The sequence below is a fragment of the Tyto alba genome, unplaced genomic scaffold (genome assembly GCF_018691265.1).
Source record: "Tyto alba isolate M040663 unplaced genomic scaffold, T.alba_DEE_v4.0 Super-Scaffold_40, whole genome shotgun sequence".
In the NCBI taxonomy this organism is placed as follows: Eukaryota; Metazoa; Chordata; class Aves; order Strigiformes; family Tytonidae; genus Tyto; species Tyto alba.
This window is the reverse complement of record NW_024881316.1, coordinates 10507303-10527619: the sequence shown is the minus strand read 5'-3', so window position 1 is coordinate 10527619 and position 20317 is coordinate 10507303. Positions and strand designations below refer to the sequence as shown.

General features: G+C 39.3%; 1 protein-coding gene across 4 annotated transcripts in view; it reads right to left on the bottom strand.

The window, feature by feature from the left end:
* UBE2J1 (ubiquitin conjugating enzyme E2 J1) overlaps positions 1–20317 on the bottom strand; it is a 44403-nt gene that overhangs the window by 10889 nt on the left and 13197 nt on the right. For 2 of the 4 annotated variants that reach the window (XM_032989933.2, XM_042803580.1), the window contains exons 2-7: positions 7924–7997; positions 6689–6775; positions 6085–6216; positions 5354–5438; positions 3798–3903; positions 1240–1369 (exon numbers count right to left, since the gene is read on the bottom strand). In XM_032989933.2, coding sequence (XP_032845824.1) covers positions 1240–1369; positions 3798–3903; positions 5354–5438; positions 6085–6216; positions 6689–6775; positions 7924–7983 — 600 coding nt within the window. In that variant the 5' untranslated portion in view covers positions 7984–7997. The remainder of the gene's footprint in view (positions 1–1239; positions 1370–3797; positions 3904–5353; positions 5439–6084; positions 6217–6688; positions 6776–7923; positions 7998–20317) is intronic. The other 2 variants (XM_042803581.1, XM_042803582.1) reach the window with 1 other exon arrangement.

Genomic DNA, 20317 nt, shown 5'->3' with positions numbered 1-20317 from the left:
ATTGCTGTCCCCAAGTCTTTAATTTTAAAACTGAAAAAGGTATGAAATGTATGTTAAGAATTCGCTCTTAAAAAAAAAAATAAAAAATATATACTTTGATATTTCTAGAATTTCTGCGATGAAGATTAGCAGTTAAGTAAAAATTAATCCTACACTTTTTAACCCTTATATATTCTAAAAAAGTCAGGAGCAGGCAGTCAATTGCTTCTCCAAGTAGCTCAACTTTAAAATTCTGCCCCTGTATCTCCACATCATTGTAAAGTATTTTGAGATGTTTTCATCGTAAATGTAATTATACACAGACCCCACCATGTCAACATGTCTAGATGGAAAACTGCACAGGAATATGCAGGTCCTGTAAAACTGGCAGGAATGCTCAGTAGGAGGCAATCTTATTCTCATGGCACACACACAAAAAAAAAAGTAATCTTTAGAACAGTGTTAGCAGATTACTGGTGATAAAAAGGGACATATTAGCACCCCTGACTTGGTGAGGATGTATTCTACACCAATGTCACATTGTCATAATATATTTCACTGTAGCTCTCTGCCCTCATACACAGCAGTCTTCCTTAGTGGCTGATTTAAGAGTTTAGTGGAAAACTCAGTGAAAAACGACACTGTGCATGCAAGACATGCAAACTTCTAAGGCACATATTTGGCTAAACAAACCTTACTTTCACTGAAATACAATCTAGACAACACATTTTTGGGTAACAGCAACTTCCATACCAGAGTTCAACTTTCAGTATCTTCCGCTGCAGAGTAGTTCAAAAGAATTTGCAACCATTTTTCAGTAGGAATATGTTTTATTCTTTCCATAAGCCAAAAAGGAGAAAAAAAAAAAAATCACAAAGGAAAAATAATTTAGGTTAGTTTTCCCCCAACTTTCCCTATCACTTCTATGATAAGACTAATTTTGGAGACTTTAATCAAGTTATTAGTGACTGAAAACATGGAATTAAAAGCAACATAGTTAGGCAGTTCTTACCACAGTGCTCACCATTAAAATTAAAACTAATCAATCCGTGCTTGAGATGCACAATTTATTAATTGTCACACTGGAAGAGATCCAACCCTATTTTTCTCTTTCAAACCATCCTAAAAAAATGGGTTTCTACGTAGTGAATGGTGAGGGTTTATGAAATTATGAGTATTTCCGCAATTTACAAGTTTTTCCTCAGTATTTTTTTTTTTTATTCCGCACAACAGAGATAAAAGTTTAAACAGTGACTTCACCTTGAAGCTAATTTGTCTGGCAAGCTCTTTAGCCTCCTTGTCCGCTTGGCTTGACACGCTTCCGGATGTTAGTGGTAAGAGGGCTGTCTTCATAGATGTGCCACACATTTCACAACAGAAGTCTTGTGACCTGGCCACAAATGACATAGCTCAGAATAGCATGTTCTCATCATGTTCCTGTGTGCTTGTTTAGACAAACTATTTGAAAAATAATCCATAGAAAGACAAGTGGCGTCAAGACCAGTATCTTAAAAGTACTTTCCCCTGCCCCAAATCACACTATCTTGAAAAAATATGTTGAGAATTATCTATACTACAAATAGACATTCTCTCATGTCATTTAAGAAAATAGTAACAACTGACTTACATGTTGCTATTATCTATACTTAGTTAATAATTTGTTACCATTTTAAAACTTACTTTATATCTCCAGCAAATTAAAATTGTAATTTATAAAGATTTAAATATTATTAAAAATATTAAATTGGACCCAGGAGCTTGCACCTCAAATCCAGCAGTTTCAGTTTCTGTGAAAGCATTACCTTTCCTCTCTTGCACACATAATTTGTCTATAGGGCACACTGCAGGCAGCTCTCCAAACCCATGAAAAACCACACAGCCTTGATAGTACAGAATCAAGACCAACCCACTAAACATTACCTCTCAGCAGGGATTATTAGCTTTGACTCAGGGCCATGCTAACGGGAAAGTTGCAGCTTCCAATTGGCTCAGAGTACAGACAGGATAAACTCACAACTTGCCAGCAAAATAAGGTTCTAGTTACAATCTGGAATACTTTGGAGTATTACAATCTGGAGTAACTTTGCTTGTAAGATAGGGATATGATCTTTCAGTTCAAGTACCTTCTCCTCCCCAGATGGGGAAAGGATAAAGACCAAAAACTCCCACAGGTGTCAGATTTCATTTAAGGATAATCATAGAAAAGTTGAGGTTAGGAGGGCCCTCTGGAGATCATTTAGTCCGGTCTCCTTGCTCAAAACAGGGTCAAGCAGAGCACATTGATCAGGTCTGTTTCCAGCCACATTTTTAATTCTTTAAAGGATAGAGACTCCACCACCTCTCTGAGCAACCTGTGCTAGTGATTTGATCATCTTTACCATAAAAAAGTGTTTTCTTGCATTCAGACTGTATTTTGTGGGTTTCAGTTTGTGCCCATTGCCTCTTATCTTGTCACTGGATGACACTATGAAGAGCCTGGTTCTGCCATCTTTACACCTTCCTTTCAGATATTTGTACACATGGTTAAGATCCCCTGAGCCTTCTCTTCTCCAGGCTGAACACTCTCAGCTCTCTTAAGTCTCTCAAGTCTCATTTTGTATGAAACATGTTCCAGTCCCTCAGTCACCTTTCTGGCACCTCACTGGGTTCACTCCAGGAAGCCAGTATCTTTCTTGTAACCTGACCTGGACACAGCCCCAGCCTGGACCCAGCACTCCAGTTGTCTCACCAGTGCTGAGTACAGAGGAAGGATCAGTTCCCTTGACTTGTTGGCAATGCTCTTCCTAATGCAGCCCAGGATACCATTAGCCTTCTTTGCTGTAAGGGCACGTTGCTGCCTCATGATCAGCTTGGTGTCCATCAGGACCCCCAGGTCCTCCCCTTCCAAGGTCCCTTCCAGCCGGTCAGTCGGCATTATTCATCCTCAGGGGCAGGACTTTGCTGTTCCCTTTGTTGAACTTGCTGAGATTCCTCCAGCCCGTTGAAGTTCCTCTGGATGGCAGCACAACCTTCTGGTGTATCAGCTACTCCTCCCAGTTTTGTATCATCTGCAAACCTGATGAGGGTGCACTCTGCCCCATCACCCAGGTCATTAGTGACACTGAACAGCACTGGCCCCAGTATCGACCCCTGGAGCACACCAGTAGTGAGCAGCCTGCAGCTGGACTTTCTGCTGCTTACCACAAACCTTTAAGCCAGGCAGCAAAGCCAGCTCTTAACACCCCTTACTGTCCCCACTTACCCAGGCTGTATTTCATGAGCTTGTCTATGAGGATGGTAAGGAAGACAGTGCCAAAAACCTTGCTAAAGTCAAAGATAAATAACATTCACTGCTTTCCCCTTGTTCACTAAGCTAAACATTTAATCTAATTTTAACAAATCTAATTTTAAGTTAATTTCCTAAAAATCACTCCAAAGCAGTTGCTGCAGATTTTTTTGTCGTTGTTTCATTATTATTATTTACTTAAGGGAAATGACGCATCATTGTTTTGGCTGTTTTCTCCCCTGCTTACACTTACTATCAATTCCATCATACTAATTTTCCCATCCACGCTGCAATTACAACTGTATCACAATGTTAATTACATCTCTAAGCTTGAATTTCAGACAAACCTCTAATTTAACCACACAATGGTCAAGATGATGCAAGTTCCAAGTTTGCAAAATGTTCAGGAAATAATATATGAAGCATAGAACTTTTTTTTTGTATTTGGAATAAATGCAAGAGAACAGACTGAAGTGACTTACTTTCTACTCAATGCCTTACCCTAAAAGAGAGTACATATCTATGTACCTACAGTAACAAACTTAGTGCTTACTTCTTTGCAAGAGCTCTTCTTTCTTCTGGTGTATAATCTAGAGATCCTATTGCTCCTTCACCTTTGGTTGGCATAAATCCAATAATGGCTAGTAAAGCTGTTCTTACTAAAATGGAAAAACAGAGATACAAACAAGGTTGCAGAAACAACTGTTATTTCAATCTCACTCTATACTCAGTATAGAAAAGTTGCAGTTCTGCCTGCAAAACTTCATTTTGTCCAAAGGAGCAGTCTGAATTTCATACAAGCAGCACTGGTTCTTTTGGTACACGGCAAGGCTTCTTTAGTTTTTAAACTTCACATTATAAATCAAAGGTAAGGCCTTATTCTTCCATCAGCCAACACAGAGAAGAAACAGTAAGTTGTCACAAAAATGTTACATTAATATGAAGATTCAAGTTCCAGACTTTAAAAATGGGTTCTGAAGAAAAAAAGGTGAGGCAGAATTGACATATAGATGGGGGGAAAGAAGAGAGGGATTCATAAGGCACTCTTCTTTTTGTGCATGTTTTCTATTAGACATGAATTCTGTAATTTAGTGAGCACAAGCTCAGTGGCTTTCTTTTATGCAGTGTACTGCAGAATTTGTTCCTTTTATGTCATCGTGCTGGGGAATGAGCTTAAATACTAAAAACAACTCAGAATTATCATCTCAAATATATCTTTTGATAATACATATCCTTCAATTTTGTTTTACATAGTCATGAAATTCCAGAATTCAAGACACTTTGCTAGTAGACTTGGTAAACAAGTATCACAGCAAGGTAAGTACCACAAAATAGAGATAAGATATTTACACCTCCTACTTAGAAGATAGAATTTTCTACTCTTTTAAAAAATGTAAGAGACTTTATAAAAGTTGAAGAGTGGCCTGTTAGAAAATTCCTAAGATCTTAGCAATATATTTTAAAAGTGCAACAGGTATCCAAAGAAATAATTGATGTACTGTACATGCAAAACTAAAATGATATAAACACAGAAATTTTGCCTTGGATGAATTGTGTCAACTCTCAATTTCTATGATAATGAAACTTAAAATGAAAAGGTAGAAAACATTCAGTTATTCTGAACTCAGACCACACTGTCTTTACACTTGAGTGTTCAGAAGTACAGCATCAGAATTAAAAGCTGACCACACTCACCTCTATCAATATACAAGCTGATTTTAGTGATTATACAAAACCAGGTTAAAATAATAGGATTTAAAGTATTTTCATCAGAACAATTTATAAAAAAGAAATCTAAACCCAAAGAATAATCTAAGTAGTAATAATCTAATTAGTCTGAGAATTCTTAATACTTGTGCATCCAAATAAGTGAGAGCTTACCATCACTCCGTTTCTCAACCCTTTTACCCGCATTTATTTAATACTATTCCCAAATCCTCCTACATCGCTCTTTCGTAACTCTACATTTCTCAAATTCTCCCATACTTTTACTCCCACAAAATCTGTCTCCTTTTCCATTATAAACATTCTTTGTGAGATTTTTTTTTTTTTAGTTTAAAGATCTCATTGCTTGATAGGGGTAACATTTTCCAAATTATTGTTACTTACTACTCCATGAAGGCTGCCATGTTTCAGGATGATGCCCTGAGATGCTTAAACAAATTTTCTTCCCCACTTCAAACCTGCCATTGGCCTTCAAAGGAAGAAGGAGGATATAATAAAACATACTGGAAGTTAACTCTTGGGTTTTGGTACAACTTGTTAAAATCACTATGAAGCAAATCTATATGCAAACAATACTTGATCATTTTATTACCAGCAACTTCACAAAGTTGGCACTCAGCTTTCTGAACAAAGTTGTCTGCCATCTGCCCCCATTCATGCATGAAGAAACCTTTAACTGATACCTCACATGTCCCAGTGTGACATGGTGGCTTGCCTGTTGCTCCTGTAACCCACAGACCACATGTAGAGAGCCTGAAAAGCTGTAGCTTTTCAGTTTTATGCAGGCCTTTGCCCTAAACCACAGGTCTGCCTTCCTACATGTGACCAGTGTCTCCAGCAGAGACTAAGAGCACCCATGGAGAAAACTGAAGGTTAGAACATCAGCAGTGTGATTAACCCTGGAGAAAACTTCCATTTATTAGGTGTAAAGCTTCCTGTAATTACCGAATACCAAAATTACCTTGGAAGACTTCTGGTCTTAGGTTGCCAGTATTAACTGTACTATGCCACCTTTCTTACAACAGTAACATTACCTTAAATGCCAAGAATCTCTCTCTCAGACACCTACGGTTAAATTGATCACATAAAAAGGAAAAACTAGCAAGCATGCTTACCGTCAGCAAAATAATGCTGGGTGGTTTCATGGGATACTCAGGTGGTAGTACTATTCGCCCGTGATAAATCCCTCCATCGAAATCTGAATCTGGAGGCCCTCTAACAGTAAAGTGCCATTCAAAAAGATTATCCTAGAACACCCACCACCAAATGGAGAAGAAAAAAAAAAAAAGAAGGGTATATAAAGTAAACAACTAGACACCATTTTCTTGAGCAAGGACAGGCTAAGGAAATAGCGCACAGCAGAAGTTTTAATAAGTCAAAATGAAACAGAAGGTAAGGCAACCAATACAGTATCAAGATTCTGATTAAAAGGATACAATATTGTAGCTTTCTGGTAATTTTCTTACACAAAAGCTTTGTTGTAACCCTCAAATTCATTATTCAAGCTCTTCATTTTAGTTGTATCAATTATGACAAGAGTTTTATTATCTGACAGGTGGAAAACTGCTTCAACTAAGTCTACTAAGTCAACTGGGTCTTTGACCTAGTGAGTAGTAATTTCTGGAGAACCAAGTGGAAACCCACCCCAAGAAAGAATATTAGTGACAGCCTCCCCAAAGCCCCTTCCATGCCCACGTCACAGGGACTTGACTCACATACCAGAGAATTCCCATCCTCTTTTGCTTCTCCATAAACAGTTTTGAAACAGCTACTGTGCCTTACTGCACAACCGGTACACTTCGAAATCTGGAATATTATTTTCATTGGACATATAAATAACTTCTCTTTAAGCATTATTTCTTTGGAGTTCTGTGTTTGGCTTTGTGCATCAGATCTCACAATATCCACAACTTCCTGAAAATTTACAAGCAGAACAACTCCTACTGTTAGGACAGGAAACCAAACAAGGCTTGCTGTCAGTGAACACGATCTCTCAGCTAATAAACACTGTTATCACAGGGCTGTGACCATCCACCTAGTTATAATTTTTTCAAGGATGGGAGATATGTCAACATTTCCAGCATTTCCTTTCATCTGCCACTGTTCTCTTCTCACAGAGTCACTGCTCTAACCCAGAAATGAGACCTTCATGTAAGTTACAAGTAATAGCATGAATTAAAGCTTACATTTCACCACAGGAACGGGAAATACAAGATACAGACAAAACTCAGTGGATAATAAGGTACATTTTATAGCATATAGGAACATGCTATTTTCTCTAAGCATGTTAAATGTGCTATGAATTTCTGTGAACAGCTAAATCAAACCCACAGAACACTGCTTTTTTTATTATTCCAGTGAAATCAAGAGTTTCTACTTAAGCTTGTAACCATGAAAACTTTGCTGTCCTCTCAGCCCAAAAACTTAACTGGGTGTTCAGAAGACTTCAAGAAGCTACTATTTAAGTGAAATCTAAGCAATATCTCTTACAATGCATCCAGAATTGCACCCATTTATGTTTTTCACAGGGGTTTTTTGTATGCAAATAGTGAATCCTCATAGATCACCTAGGCTTAAATTGTTGAGCAACTCAGCAGCTGAGCCAGATGTCAGGTTTGGGTGTAAAAAGGTCAGCTTAAACATAATGCATTTATGCAGTCTAAGGAAGGAGGAGGGGGAATAAACATGTTATACCTGTGCAATAAAACTACTCGGGTGCAATGTGAAACCGGTATTATGTACTTTCATTAGCAAACTGGAACTACAATACCATTAAAGTGAAATTCTGCTGTTGATTTCCATCATAGGAAAAAAAGAACTGAATCCATTTTAAAAGGTCTGCTAGTATTCTAAACATGCACATTTTAAATACATATGCATACAGAGAACTTAAAGAGTATATATTAATAACACGGCCTAACTACAAGCTTTTGCAAGCATACAGAGAAACAAACCTCCAAAGGCTGTGCATGATAATGATCTGTAGGATCCTTCAGTTCTGCAGCCTCTTTCATCAGACGTTTGACAGCTGAAAAGAGAAAGTGTAAGACATGAAAATAAAGGAAAAAAATTAATACCCATTGCATACAAAAATACATTAACATTTCTTGAAGAGATCCTTTCAGCTAACTAATCTTTTTCAGCACATCCCAGCTTCTTCACTGGAGTTAATAATCCAAGACACAATAAAAATTACTTGCACTGAATAAATCTTAAATGACTTGTAGAAGCACAAATTTATGAAAAATCTGTTGTGTGGTCATAGAATTTCTCAACACTGAACACTGGGACTAAAATAGTTTTACATTTTTAATTGCACCAAAGACATGAGGAAAAACACAGGTGTCATCAGTGGAGTTTCAGCCTTTAAATATAAGATGTGCAAGACTAATAACCTCAATATTTCATCATAAAGGACATCATGTGCATCTTTAAACAACGGCCAAAAAGCTTTATCCTGACACCTCCCATGACTATTACATGACTAGTCTCTTATTTATTCCAAAAGAGGTCACAATAAGATTTGAGAGAAACCAACACATCAGTAGTACGAGCAGATGAAGATTTATACTAGATTCAAAAATGCTTACGCCCAGCCAGAAAAATTTGCTGAGAGTCTTTATAATTTGAACCTACTACTGAGTATGGGCACACAGGTATTCTTCTCTCCTACATTCAAGACAGTCATTAGTTACCCTCTCCAATCTTCTACTCCAGAACCACCAGCATTATCTGTATTTTCTTTATCTCCCTTTTCCTTCCCCTTTATTAAGCTCTGTTACAACACTTGGCTTGCCAGGTGCCCTCATGTGAATCATGCACTAATGTCTAATAAAGAACTCAGCTCACTGACGAGCAGACCGAACATAAGAACTACAGACAAGAAATTCGAGGATGTCGCTTCATGAATAAGGTTAGGTTCTTATTCCTACTTTCTGGAAAAAGTGCAAATACCAGTTACCTCTTTAGGCAACTACAAGGGAACAGGATCCATTAGTCCATCCTCCATATTCAGTTCAAGCTATGGATGTCCCTCCCACTCATGTAATTATCTAACTACAAAGGAGAAACACTGCCCAAATTCCCTTACAGTGTAAGCATAAAGATATGGTGAAAGTCAACCATAGTTCCTCGATGTACAAAGCCAGGCACCACTAGCAGACTGTAGGCTGTATGGCATGCTCAGACTCCAGGGCTTTACTCACTTCCATGACGCTGTGAGGGAAGCCACTCTAACCTTCCCGCAGAGGAATTTTTATTTCAGTCTACTGTGAGAAGTTCTTTTCCTCCTTCACACTTCCTGACAGCTATAAACAACAGCTCAAAGTCTGAGAATTTCACTTCTTAGAACCCAAAAAGCAAACAGACTATGCAGAAATTTTCTGCTGCCAGTTTTCACAATTCTGTGGCTGCCTGGGGGAGGTGTCAATTAAACACCCTGCAAAGCCCACAAGGTCATGTCACAGGCAGCAGCATCCAGGCCCCACTGAAAAACAGTTTGTCTCTTTCATCTGCATTAAGGTTTACCAGTTCATTAGCAAGGAATAATAAGAAAACCAGCCTGGTCCAGAAAAGGCTTCAGACCCAGCATTTCTTCACAGCCAACAAGCCTGGACACTTGCCTTCACAAGAAGCGTGGCAAGCACTAGGATGAGTTAATTCAGGAGCAAACACCCCACGAAGCAAAAGGGTAACCATGAGAAAACTAAGAACATACATAATGAAGCCTAACAAAGATAGAACAGTCATGGACAAGGCAGACAACTCTGTTACTGAGATTTCCCAGATAAGGGACCAAGACAGAAAAGAAATACCGTCCCCCTATATCAGCACCATGTGCAGTTACCTGTGTTAACTGAGGGTATTAGAGAAAAACAAGTATTTCAAGACCATACTACAAAAGTCTGCTGACACCCAGAGAAAGATTTGTACCCAGGCTACAACTGGGTGCAGGATCTTTGGCAGTGCACATCGGCACTTTGGATTTGTCCCAGAAGAAACAGCCTTTTTACCTCTTCAGCTTCAAGGCTGTCCTCTGGGTGCTGAGTGCCAGCAGCTGGCAGGCAGAAACAGAGAAACCAAGGGTTTGCACTGAGAAGTAACAGAGAGAGCAGCCAGGTGGGGACAACAAGCAGGTAAGCTCCTGTTAAGTAGAATTTAAAATTGAAGCACTTTACAGCATGCTTTTTTAACATATTTTTGTATTTAATTAACAGTGACACTTTATGTATTTTTTCATAGCATTACTCTATTATCAAGACAGACTACAGATACTTTAAGAAGCCAGCATAAAATATGCTGAAATAATATGAAATATTATTCCACTCTTGAAGCATGAAATAGAGCAAAATATGTAATTTAGCTTTTGTATTCCACAGAGATAATTTTTGTACAAGAAGTTTTCAGTATTAAGCAACCTGGGATATCTTAAGAAAAAGAAGCACATGTATACAAAGAAAGGCTGAGAGAATTGGGGTTGTTCAGCCTGGAGAAGAGAAGGCTCCGGGGAGACCTTACTGTGGCCTTTCAATACTTACAAGAGGCTTACAGGAAAGACAGAAAGAGACCACAGCCTGTATTGACAGGACAAGGGGCAATGATTTTAAACTGAAGGAGGGTAGGTTTAGATTGGACATAAGGAAAAAATCCTTTATGATGAGGGTGGTGAGACACTGGAAGAGGTTGCCCAGAGCAGCTGTGGCTGCCCCCTCCCTGGAAGGGTTCAAGGCCAGGCTGGACGGGGCTGGGAGCAACTTGATCTAGTGGAAGGTGTCCCTGTCCCTGGCAGGGGGGTTGGAACTAGATGATCTTTGAAGGTCCCTCATAACCCAAACCATTCTGTGGTTCTGCTTCCACACTGCTGAAAAATGTCAACTGACAGGCTGCCAAGCCTGGACTGATAAAGGTTCATTCTGAGAATGTGTGACCCGGTGAAGAAAGTGCCGAATTGTTTCTTCTGTCAGCATAGCTGCAGTATGCATGAACACAAGTCCCTCCTTTGGCCAGTGAAAACTGAATTTGAAAAAACAAATGTAATTCACAAAGTCCGCCTGCAACAAGTACATGACATTCTTATCCAAACTTCATTAAAAAGAGTTTTGATGCAAAATATGGTTTTTCAACCCACTTAAAAATCACACTGAGTCATCTGAGCAAATGTTTGGCAATGGCAAACCTGAAAAATGAGAACAGTTTAGGCCCATTCAAAATAAAGAACTGCAAACTGTCGATAAAGTCAAAAAGTATCACTAATTCAGCCAGAAAAAAAAAAAATTAAATCAAGACATTCAATTTGTTGAAGACAGGTTTTAGAGACACCATTATCAAAGTATTTTTTAATGTGGCATTACTATCAGCATGATAAATAACCATGCTTTCACAGGTCTATGCGGCAACAATTTATCAGAATGTTCATTGAAATTAAACACTGAGGAAATTAAGTTTCTGGGTAACTCCAGAGAGTGAAGGAGAGTTCCTGCCCTGGCAGGAGTTGCAGGAGCTCTCCACGGCTCTGGGGAGAAAGGGAAAGAGCAGGTGCTATGGGCCAGAGGATCTGCCTGATAACATGCCTCTTGTATTACACTGAACTTACAGAATTTTACTGAAAAGCAAAATGTGGATGTTAAAAATCTGAGAATCAAATTTAAAGCCACCAGTTTGCTTTAGGATTGAGCAGCGGTGGAATAATACAATTAATGAGCAACATTTATGTAATGTATGCATGTGTAGATTTCTGTCAAAAAACATGTCTTGGTCAAATCCTACTTCTTATTAACCTTTACCTTAAGTTATCCTGAAATTTCTGTTCAACACAACTACTTCTGTTGGATATATCTTGAAGTCACATTCAACTACTCCTGCTACCACACCTGACTAGACTAGTCTGCGCCTTTTGGTCCAGGAAACCCTTATGTACACAAAAAATGCAAGTGATCAGTCTTTATAAATGTCAGTATTACTGCTTAAAGACACAAGAGAATTTGAACATCAGTGGTGTTCTCTTAGTAAAATATTTTGCCTCATTTTTAAAAAATATGCTATTGTGAAAATAAAAATAGTCTTAAAATACAGCAATTATATTTAGCCTTACAGAGCTTTGTTTTGTTAGTAGTTGTGCTGGTTTTGGCTCAAATAAAGTTAATTTTCTTCACAAATAGCTAGTACGGGGCTATGTTTTGGATTTGTGCTGAAAACAGTGCTGATAATAAAGGGATGTTTTTGTTACTGCTGAGCACTGCTTGAGCTGTGACCTGTGGATGAGTCCACAAGGGAGCAGGACACTCTGAAGCATCTGTGGCTGTGGATAAATCCACACCAGAGCAGGTACATCTTGAGGCGTCTGTGGCCGTGGCTATGTCTGTGCTGCAACAGGTACACCTCTGAAGGGACTGTGGCCCAAGGGTAAGTCCACGCTGCAGAAGGTACACCTCGAAGCATCTGTGGGTGTAGATAAATCCATGCTGCAGCACAGACACCTTGAAGCATCAGTGACTGTGCACGAGGTCATAATAGAGCGCCTCAAAGAACGTGGCCGTGGATAAACCCACAGCAGAGCAGGGACACCCCTAAGGGACTGCAGGGGGTGTGTAAATCCAAGCTGGAGCAGGGCAAGGGGAGGAGCTCACTGCAATGATAAACCAAATAGTCTGGTCCAAAGGGACCAGGGTGGAGATTGCAGTGGAAATACATTTAAATTGTCGTAGCCCATGATTTGAATCGCATGTTATAGGAATTACTATAGCAAGAACAGCCTGAACCAGTGGAGGAAAAGTCTTAAAAAAAGCAATGTAAGTGCAGCAGTGACCTGACCTGAGCTGGTTTTTGTGGCCAATAACTCCACACAACCCACCACCTCTCCTGTCCTGCCTAACCACCGTAACTGATGGAGCTCAAAGTCATGGATTAAATTAACTCAACGGACATTTTAAAGACATTTTACAGGGGTGGTCCATAGTCTAAGGGAATGATATCTGTGCAATATATCAAAGGATGAGAAGGGGGGAGTGGTTAATGAGGTTCTATTGGATAGTGTGGGACCTGAGCATGCTGTAAATGGTACAGAATAAGGGGTGGAAAATGTGCTGGTTTTGGCTGGAATGGAGTTAATTTTCTTCACAGTAGCTAGTACAGGGCTATGTTTTGGATTTGTGCTGGAAACAGTGTCAGTAACACAAGGATGTTTTAGTTATTGCTGAGCAGGGCTTACACAGGGCCAAAGCCTTTCCTGCTTCTCACCCCACCCCACCAGTGAGTGGGCTGGGGGTGCACAAACTGCTGGGAGGGGGCACAGCCAGGACAGCTGACCCCAACTGACCGGGGGGATATCCCATCCCATATGGTGTCATGCTCAGCACATAAAGCTGAGGGAAGAAGGAGGAAGGGGGGGGGACACATTCAGAGTGTTGGTGTTTGTCTTCCCAAGTCACCCTTACGCGTGACAGAGCCCGGCTGCCCTGGGGATGGCTGAGCACCTGCCTGCCGGTGGGAAGCAGTGAATGAATTCCCTGTTTAGCTCTGCTTGTGTGCGTGTCTTTTGCTTTACCTATTAAACTGTCTTTATCTCAACCCACGAGGAGTTTTCTCGCTTTTACTCTTCCGATTCTCTCCCCCATCCCACTCAGGGGCAGTGAGCAAGTGGCTGTGTAGGGCATAGTTGCCAGCTGGGGTTAAACCACAACAGCAGTCTTCTGTATTTAATAAGGAAGGATTTTAGTCCATTATTACATTACCAGTGAAAAGCACATGTGACAATCAAATGAGCTGATTAAGGTCCTATTAACGTAAATGTAACACACATTGCAAGAGGATTTATTTCAGCATATCGAAGTTGCATACCTTTTGCTTATTGGAAGTTCAGAAAATCTGATACAACTTCCAACTCCCTCCAATGCTCAAAACCCAAAACCCCAGATACCATTATAAGCTTCCTGAAGATCTGCCATAACTTGTCTACAAAAGGCAGTGGTACTCAGGTACAAGAGCTCAACAGGACAAACAGACCCAGGCGAGGGGAGTGGTAGAGGTGAGGTGGGTGATGCTGTAAAATCAAACCCAGTGTAGGAAGCACAGGGAGAATGAGGTCTCAGTTCAGCAAGGCTCAGCCCCTATTACTTTGTCACATGAAGAGACAGCATTTTATGCACACAAAGGTGGCTGCAGGATCACCAGTGAAACAAATTCATATTTAAGTGATGTGGGTTCTGCATGACAGTATCCTCCTCAAATGGATAGCAACCATTTCATTTTATCAATTTTCAGTTCTTCTGTTTGAAAAAGAAAGTACATAATAAACAAATAAAGGAACCCAAAACAGATGGTCATATGGAACTCTAGGAATTAATGCCTCAAACATTCATCAACACAGAAAGCCTCAAGAATGAGCTGTGGCCTTTGTGATTAGTCTAAGGAATGCTGCCCAGGGAAGCACAGAGTGTATCGAAAGGTCCGTGGCTTCACTCTCTTGTGGCTGTATTGTCAAATTCCTTAGATAAGCCCCAAAGGGGGTGAGACACAGACTGAGTGAAACCAGATGTTGGGTTAAAGCCTACACTGTGATTTATGACTATACCCTTGAAGAAGGGCTAAAAAGACTGATAAGTTAAAGGCTGGACAGTTACCTAAGAAGCAAAAACTGAGGAAAAAATAAAAGGGGAGGGACATGACCACCAACTCAACTGGACGAGGGGGTTGGTGCCCCCCATCTCCCTTCAACGCATGTGCAGAACCCATGCTCCACCTTTTCCTTGTCTCTCATGGAAATGAGTTTGTGGAGTACCTGCCTCTTTGTCTACCATGCAAATCAGCTGATAAGATGAACTTAAAAGGCGACAGAAAACTTTGCTGGGTGTGCATCCACCACTCAAGTTTACCAAAACTGAGACAACACTGAAACCTGGGGTGGTGATCCAAATTTTCTTCCTCTCCTTCCCTTTTCTTTCCTTTCCTTTCTATTCTTTCTTATAGATTTATCAGTAAGAGACCACACTGCCTACTATCCTTTTCCAAGTTTAAACTGTTTCTACCGCAAGTAAAATATTTTAACTGGTCATCTGGTGTCATTTCACCTTAATTTAACCTGAGGGGATCACAGAACCTTCATGACTCCCTGGGCTCCCAGTCTAGGTTGCAACACTGGCAAGCATAAAGCCAGATATCAAGCTGACTTACCTGATCTGGAAAAAAAGGAGTAAAACAATGTGACAGCTTTTACTGCTTCAGCAAATGCTGTTTTTTTTTTTTTTTTTTTTAATGGATGCTATTGCTATTTTTTTCTTCATTTTAAATAAGATTTGGAGGTCTACTCAGGAGAAATACAGAAAAAGTAGTCATTTTTTTCCCATGGCTCTGCTGACCAAGACAGCATAAGTAAGGATGTAATTTATTTATCAAATCCAGGTTTTCCAATTAATTAGTAAAACTCTTACAAAGTGTCTCTGGGATGAAGGGTATTATAACTCTACTACTCAGCCTACTTATGCTCTTAGTAAAATAAAAGTCACCCGTGTTATGTGTTTGTCTACTAATGATGCCATTACCTACAATTAGGAAAAATATTAGACAATAATATTAGAAAAATAAAAAAATTGAAGCCACACTATCAGTTTGAAACAAGCATCAAGGTCCTTCAATCAGATGATGCATATGTCATGGATGACATTTTGGGTAAGTCTTTTTAAATCCAGTTGGCTTTGTTTTTTCCCCCCTCCGCTCAATACCCGACCCATGGCTGGTATAACCACCAAGCGACTTCAGAGCTCACAGTACACAGTGTTACCTCCTGAACCGCCACCACCAGTCCCCACAGCAGCTCAAAGCACCCGGGAACCCACTCACCCAAACTGCCTGTATTCACATTCAAAAGAAAATCACTTTTACTAAAGGTAAGTTTAAATTTCACATAAGGGAAAAAATAACAGTGAATCACCATCAGTCAGTAGTTCAACTGCACAAAGACTGGATCACAGAATAAAAAAAGGTCAGGATTAAATTTATGTGTAAAGTACACAGGATTTCTCATAATACAACAACATTCAATGAGCTTTGATGTTTTAAGTCAAAAAAAATCACTTTAAGTGATACGGTCACTAAAGCATGCAAGAAAACATATTTAAAGCAGAGTCATAGCAAACTGGAGAGTTACAAAATACATTTACTACAGCTCTTTGATACGGTATTTTTTTTTTAGTGCTACGTTCTCTAAAAAATGGTTTATTGAATCTAAACATGCAGAGACTCTAACAGGTTCACAGTAACCTGCACTAAGTGTCACTAAGTAACTGTGTGCCACCTACTCCATTGTGAATGTGATATTCCCAGACAGTTTAGAACCTGTGACTGATATGTGATCATTAGCGAATTAAAAACAATAACAGGGGGAAAAGGGGGGCTTGAGACAATAGTACTCTGAAATATAAATTACAATCCTTATGCAGAACAGAATGTCAAATGGTATCTACTCTAGAAATAAAACCACATTACCACACTTTCACATGAGCTCCATATTACTAATCCTCTTCTCTACCTCTGCATTCTTTGTGCTTATTCATTTTGCCCCCACCTTTCTTAACCTGAATTCACATCTGCCTTCAGATTCTCAAGTTCCCATAGTAATTCTGTATGTAATTTCACAAAAATGTGACTCTATTTTCATAAAAAATTTTATTTCAGTTTATAGTAACTTAATTTTGAATCAAGGCCACATTTAAAGCTTCATCAGAACTGAGATAACTGGTCTTTCTTCATAAAAAAAAAAACCAACACATGTCCCAGTCACATCCATCCAAAATAAAATCCCTGGAAGGCAGATGAAACTTGCAGTTGGGCAAGTCCTTAAACCACTGATGAAGAGAACATACTACATACTCTGTTTCTTTAAAGCTCCCTTCCAAATCATTCCCTACTGCTTCTGTCCATGATGGGACAGTGAACTACACAAATCTTTGCTCTGAGAACTCAGCAACAGAAGTATGTAGAAACAGGCACACTTGCAATAGACCATGCAAAAATTCCAGATTCTTCAGTCTTCTGGAACAAGCCAGCAGTGGAAGCAACCCATAACACTAACAATCCTTCCCATACCACCAGCAACCACCTCATCAAACCTATATCCTCCAGTCCTAAAGGAATAGGCAAAATGAGGAAGAGTTAAAACTTCAGTCTCAGGTGAAGAGCATCACCATTTTAAAGTCACCTCTACTGAAATCTACTATAGTTTCAACATTATTATAAACATCATGACTGGCAGAACACTATTTCTCCATACTAGAGAAATAACACTTCTCTGTCTAAATAAAAGCAAATGGAGACAATGAAGTCGCTCACCATTGACTGCTTCTGTCATGTTCTCCATTAGTCAAGTTCCCATTTTATGCTGATCTCACGTACTGAGACAAAACAATTGTTCTTACAAAACAAAAATGCTCAATTGCAGAACTATAACAACTCTCTGGGGCAGCCACAGGTTCCAAAATCACTTTTAAAATTTCATCTGACAGTTCCTTTGGCTTCTGCTACAAAACAAACAGAAACACCATTTGCTCAGAGCCAGGCCAGCTGCTTTCCACCTTCAGGGTGTCAGATACATCCTTTCCTAAGACCCACAAGCCTCCTCCCATACTCATATAAAGCACTGACAATGGTGAAAAAAAAAGCATACTTTTAATTAGTCTGTCCTCTCTTTTCTCTCACCCTCAGAAATTAAAGACCTCTAGTCCTCACTTCCCTCAGAGCAGCAGGAAGTACAGTATTCTTTCTGTAGTTACAAACCAAAACAACTGTGCAGTCAACACAAAGGGAGATAAAATTTAACAAACATAAGGTGCTTGTTGAACACACTAAGATCAAACACTGTCTTCAGTTTAAATAAATTTTTGACATCCGTTCAACTTCTTATTTTTAAAAAACTCTACCTTTCTTTCATACACGGAAGGTACTAAGCACCACAGTGCCTACTGGCTAGGTTCTATTAATTGTTTTTTTACTAACAAAGAACTGATACAGGCTTATTGACAAGGAACACTCTTTTAAAAAACATGGAATGGAGAAAGAAGTACAGTTTGTCAAAAAAACAGTAAATGTACTGAAAATGACAGCTAAGAGGATGATAATCTCGGCACATTATGTTCCCTGTGTGTCCAAGATTCAAAAGCACCATCCCTGGGCAGCAAATGCAAGACATGTACACCATGTCTCCCTCCACATGCTCTCCCCAGTCCTCCAGTGCCCTCATTAATCAAATTCTAGATGAGGAGGTCTGCTGAAAACAAACAAAAACCCCTGCCCAAAACAAAGTTAAAAAGCACTGTTGTTTGTGGGATCCATGTGAGTCACTGTAAGTAGCTGTTCATAATTCTTCAAGTGTGTCTGTGCTAATACCCGCTCAGAAGACTGGTAACATCCTACATAGAGGGAGTTTGTCACTACAGAAACAGTGACTACAAGATTTGGTGTCTGAGCTTGCAGCAGGCTAAGGGTCACAGCTCTTGGAAAAAAAAGTAAAGAGATTATTCCAAGTAGCTGTCTTACAAATTTCAGAAAATAGGGATGTTCTTGAAGCATGAAGAGGATGAAGTCTGTGCTTTAGTCAGCTGAGCTTTAATATTGATGGGAGAGGTTTATCAACCATATGGTAGCAGGCTGATATACATTGACTAATCCATTTTGAAATCCTAAGATAGAAAATAGCTTGCCCTTTTACAAGTACCAAAAATAGACATAAAAATATGAAGCAACAGCTTAAAAGGCTTTGCCTTATTGAAGCAATACAAAGAAACCTGAAGTGTGGAGTGTGAAATTTCTTTCCTTCCAAAACTAATGGTCTTTTGGGGGAGAAAAAAAAAAAAAAAGAAGAAATGTTCATAGGTGGTGTGAGGAGACAGTTTCAGGTGAATGTCCCTGTATCTCCTTGCCCTTACAGAGGGTAACTGACAGGAGCCAGCAGTAGCTTAGCACACCACCCTCACCAAGGCCAGACCTGCGGTGGCCACGACGTGTACCCATGGTAAAGCAAGACCTGCCAGAGCACCAGCTGCGTGGCTGCTCATCAGCAGAGACACAGCGTGCAAGGGAACAACTTGTTTTGTGTTGTGGAGAGTTACCATCTTTTAGGTACACTGGGATGAACTAACAATAGCTGGAGAAACTGGGATAAGGAAGAAGATGAATATATTGACTAGCAGCAATTAGCAGCAGGACAAAGCTGTGTAGCAGCTCTTTATGTGGTCTATTTGAAAGCACACGAAAAGAAAGGCATTAGAGTCTAACTGATCCTTGTTCATCAACCTGGTCTAGCACACCTACTCACAGAAGAGAGATCCATGTAGCCATGTACAACCATAGAAGAACTTCAGCTCCTGTCATAGCTCTACAGCAGCATTTGTCTTAAAAGAAAGATCAATAAAAGCACAGGTTTCTTTTAACAAAAAGCCTACTATAATTGTTACAATAACTTATATTAAAACTGTAAGCAGTATTTGCTCCCTTTAAAACTATTGAGCAGATAGAAGTCACCACCTGAAACCAGAGTTTGTTTAAGTTCGAAACCAGATTTTAACAGGAGAAGCCTCTTGTGCAGGTACAAAACTATTTTTTCACTCTGTCTCACGATAGCACATTCCACATCCCTAAAGCTGACCGGGACCTAAAGGTTAGCAGCTTGGTTCTTCCTCTATTCAAGTCTGAGCAACAAGAACAACAGGCACAAGGACAGCTACTTGTTCTAAAGCCTTAGAGGGCTTAATTACCAAAATAACCCCTCCAGTCCACAGATGACACAACCATCTGAAACAGGAAACACGGTGGATTTGTCTTTATGTATTTCAGTGCATTTACAATAATTAAAGCCACCTTAATATTAGAACACCCTACATTTCCATCTTAACCCTTCAGTTGAATGGCAAGTGTAAGATACCATCATCAAACTGCACCTGTAACTGTAACAAGATAAGAATTTGTAAAACTTACACAAAAATATTACATAATCGCATATGCTTACCTACCTGGTTAGCAAGAAAAGTGCTAGACTAAAAGCAATGGCTATATATAACTACAGTCAACCCATTTTAACAGGCAACAACTGTTGAAGAAATAATATTTATTTTAAGTCTTTTTTGTTATTTATTCAATACCGTTTTGCCCATCTTTTTTTAATGAAAGATTTCATGCATACTATTAAAATGAGTGTTTTAAATCATACTATAGAGATTGTTAAAGTGATTTAAATAATTTTTAGACTTTCAGCATCCATATGGAAAGAAATAATTCAATATGTTACTATGCTATAGAGCATGTTTAATTTGGGGAAGCAATATTGACCCATTATATGAATCACTCATCTTTGCCAAGTGAGGT